The sequence below is a fragment of the Morone saxatilis genome, unplaced genomic scaffold (assembly GCF_004916995.1).
Source record: "Morone saxatilis isolate NCDOM2014 unplaced genomic scaffold, NCSU_SB_2.0 Contig20, whole genome shotgun sequence".
NCBI classification, from domain to species: domain Eukaryota; kingdom Metazoa; phylum Chordata; class Actinopteri; family Moronidae; genus Morone; species Morone saxatilis.
Window position 1 is genome coordinate 11,652,859 of NW_023339763.1, and position 4,064 is coordinate 11,656,922.

Genomic DNA, 4,064 nt, shown 5'->3' on the forward strand with positions numbered 1-4,064 from the left:
ATTTTGCACCACTTCAAAATGCAACCTTTATTAAATGCACTGAACATATGTTCTCTGCATAAGACACTAACACTAGAATCTTGAGAGAGAGAGCGAGAGGTTGCCCATCTTAAAGAACACTTGCCAATACACAGAAAACAGGACAACTGACATGAGCTACTGGCCAAAATATAATGTTGCCACCTGGCCAATTCACCTCACATGGTAAATGGTTACCAACTTCATATCAGGAAAGTAAGCGCTATAATATATAGCACACATGGACACTATCAATTTTCGCCTGTCAGTTTTACTGTTTTTCGTGAGCGCATTTATATTGTTTCCTCAGCCTACAATGTGTACATATATATCTGCTGTGTTGCTATGTTGTTCACAACTGATCTGTTTGCGTGAAATAAAAAAAAAAATAAATATGTATATCACAAGCATATGGTACATCATCATCTATGTGTATACATAATTTATACTGTGTGACCATCGAAGATATAACATACATCTTAAGGCGTATTAGTATTATGGCAAAGCATACTAAAGATGCAGTAATGCTTTTCATTATGCCCCAACCCGTGTGTAGGTTGGTTAGGATTAAAAAATCCGGTGAATATGACTGCAGTGTGTGCATTTACAACGAAGTTGATTTTGGGGCGATACCATCTTATAGTTGGTGTGCAGTGCTTCATTTTTGCAAGACTATTATGGAAGTATTTTGCATTTGGGGCTGTTTGGTTTTGTGAATGCTCGTATTAAGTTATTTATAATAACAGAAACCTAGAACCTTGATTAGCCCGCGGACCGACAAGACGACAGACGACCGAATCCGACAAAATCGAAATTTGCAGCCGGGGGACGGTAATGGCAGTGATTATAGTACTAAATCTATCTGTAGAATAATCAGAAATCCGAGATTTGTCTTGTTTATTGCCAAGTAGGTTTCAACTATTGAGGAATTTGTGTCCTGGTGCTAGATGGTGCACAAAATAATAACATTAGCTCTTACCAAGAGAAACAGAAGTCACACAAGGGTAAGCAGGTCACACACAGAATAATGGCATTTTCAGAGCAAGTATACTAGTGAAATAAAAATAAGCTAATCAGGGACGAACGTACGAAGAACTGTGCAGAAGCTCCATGGAGTGCATTAGATGTAATGCATCCTGTATACAAGAGCGTGGTAGGTAAAGGCCCTCCTTATATGGCGAACAGTGTCAAAGGGTACCGGGCCTTTTAAGTGAGGCCCCACTCAGATGCGAAGAAAACTGGTGCTGTGTCCGTGAAAGGTTTTGGTTGTGATGGAACCGCAGGGCCCCCTGCCAGAGGGAAGTACTCTCCAAAAATTTGTGACCGGAGGGTCGAAGGGGTTCGCCACAATCCTTTGCCTGCACGCCTCAGGGTCCTAAAGAGCTACAGTCCCTGGAGGGGATGGCAAGATGCAGCCGATCACCTTTCTTCAGCAGATGCGAATGATACGCTTGCAGTCGCCTGTCCTCAGTGCAGCAGCGTAACCAGATGGTGATTGGAAGAGGTGAGATGACTCGATGATTGGCGGTGTAGAAGTACACCCTCATTGTTTTTGGGCAAGTGAAACTTCCTCAATCAGTTGCCGCAGGATTGAGTACCATCCTCTTGCTGGCGCTTTCTTGGTTGAGCACTTGAAAACGCAGTGAGTTGCACTGGTTAATAATTTTGTGATCCACGTGGAAGCAGAAGGACTCCACAGAGTCAACTGGGGAGTCACACAGATGAATGGGGCAGGGTGGGGCTGGGTTCGTTACTGAAGTTCACAACAACTCTGCACTGTTTTTTAAACATTTAGTCCAGGGTTTTTCTGGGCGTGTACGAGCCGTCTATCCAGGATGCGTCAATCTCCCATTTGTCTGTAGGCGGAACTCAAATCTCACGAGTCCAAAGAATGCAGCTGATGAGGGAGGATGGTCTAATACCGGCGCAACTTCAAGGAGGCCTGACGACTGGTGACTGGAGGCTGCAGGCTTTGGTGTACAGGGAGAAAGAGCAGGAGAGAAAAAAGAACGCATCCATTGAGGGAGCCCGCGGCTGATGGTCTGGAGTCATGAGAGTCATTTTTCCCACTTCATTGTGCCTGGTTTCCTGTCAGACAGAAGTCTGTGACCTCCACCTGCAGCTAAGAGTCAGGGCCACAGTGAGCTGGGAGACCTTGCTTCCTGTAAGCGAGCTGGGAGATCGATTGGTGTTTAACGCAGTCCACAAACAGCGATCTGCAGTAGATTCCTGGGGTGAGTCCAGATGCTGGCGAGGAGGGTGAAGTGCATCCAATTGCTTATCTTGCATCGTTCTACATTGATCCTGTTGGGCTTCTGTAGGGAGCCACGCTACTCTTATAACAGTATGTTTTATGTGCATGTTTTAAGTATGCTTATATTTATTTAAAAAAAATATATATTAAATGTATTCAAACGTAAAATATTCTATTTTTAACTCAAAACTACTAAATGAATTCAAACTCCAAAGTGACTCTAATGGCAGCTACAACCAGACCTCAGATCAGTGACTGCATTTACTTTGTATCAAATTATATTAATAAAATACTACTAATTACTGGCTAATGTTTTTAAGAGTAACCACCAACATTAATATCAATAAATTAAACTCAGTGATTTCTCGTGCATTGAACCTGTTGACGTTATGTCGATATCAGCCTGGTTCTGAAGTGTTATTATGAAGGAAACGCTGGGTGCAGCCTCCGCTTCCGGTGTAACCGAAAGTAAATTTGAGTTAGTCCGGTCCGGAGGTCCGATACACCGACAGAAAAGTGAAGAAGAGGAAAGATGAAGATGTTGCTGGTGTCTGTGATCCTCGTGCTTGGTAAGTTTGAACTTCTTGTGTCCAAAGTGCTTTGAGAAAGCTCCGGTCCACTCTGTATCTATCGAGTGTCATTTCCTCTTGGAGGAAACTCCCCAGAAACAGCCTGGAGGACGCTTCATCAATATGCTGATCAATCACCATTTACTATTAAAAGTTTCTATACAGCTAATGTTATTGATGAAGGCAGCTCTGTACATTACTGTCAGACTGGAAACTACAGAGGACTCGTCACAGCCTCTGGCTCACTTCCTGTTCAACAACTTTCCTCTCACACAAACATATATATTTATATATATATATATATATAAATAACAACTGAGGATACATTGTGTTTATTGATGATGATCAGATATAGATTACAAGGTGAATGGTAAATGATGATAATGATTGACAGCTGCAGTATCCAATCAGTGACAGATATAATGTGGCTCTGCTCTCCTGTTCCTTTAATGAAGGAGGAGGAGATTACTTTCTGTCTGATGGGACCAACAACAAGCTCATATAAAGAAACTGACCAACTGTGTCCTTACAGTTACCCAGCATGCCTCTGGAGGGAAGGACATTGATGGGATTGAGGGGGAGGAGTCTATTGTTTTGCCCTGCCCTCCTTTAACTGGTGAATCTGTGTTATGGAGCCGCGAGGATCTCGATCCCTCGACTGTTCATCTACGTCAAAAAACCAAAACTGGTCCAGAGAAAGATGAGTTTAAAGATCAAAACCCGTACTACAGAACCCGCACAGAGCTGCAGACGGACGCTCTGAAGACTGGAAACGTCAGCCTCACTCTGAAAAACCTTCGTCTGTCAGACAGAGGCAACTACATCTGTGAGGTCCTGAAGGATGGAAAGAGCTACGAGACACATGTACGCCTGCATATCATCAGCAAGGAAAAACAGGACATTCAGACTCAAGGTTAGTTTCCTTCCTTCATGATCCATCATCTGAGTCTGCAGGTATTAGACCAGATCAATCAGAGAGTTCAAAGGTCAATGAAGGTCTTTCTGTGTGTTTTCTGTTACAGTCGAACTTCAACAACAACAGAGAATAAGAGACATATTGATCGGTGTCTGTGTCAGTGTGGTGCTGATCATTATCTGTTTTGTTGGTCTGTTCCTGTTCCTGTATCGTCGTGGACACATCAACTTCAGCAAAGAAGGTGTGTGTGTGTACTATTTTTTTAGGTCCCGTGTTGGACACAACCACTTTTCACAAGCACTGGATG

At 43.1% G+C, this 4,064-nt stretch overlaps 1 protein-coding gene across 1 annotated transcript in view; it reads left to right on the top strand.

The window, feature by feature from the left end:
- The first annotated feature begins 2,650 nt into the window (after nt 1-2,650).
- Nucleotides 2,651-4,064, top strand: part of LOC118331779 (myelin-oligodendrocyte glycoprotein-like) — a 2,260-nt gene continuing 846 nt past the window's right edge. The window contains exons 1-3 of the mRNA XM_035666856.1: nt 2,651-2,841; nt 3,374-3,754; nt 3,864-3,998. Coding sequence (XP_035522749.1) covers nt 2,805-2,841; nt 3,374-3,754; nt 3,864-3,998 — 553 coding nt within the window. The 5' untranslated portion in view covers nt 2,651-2,804. The remainder of the gene's footprint in view (nt 2,842-3,373; nt 3,755-3,863; nt 3,999-4,064) is intronic.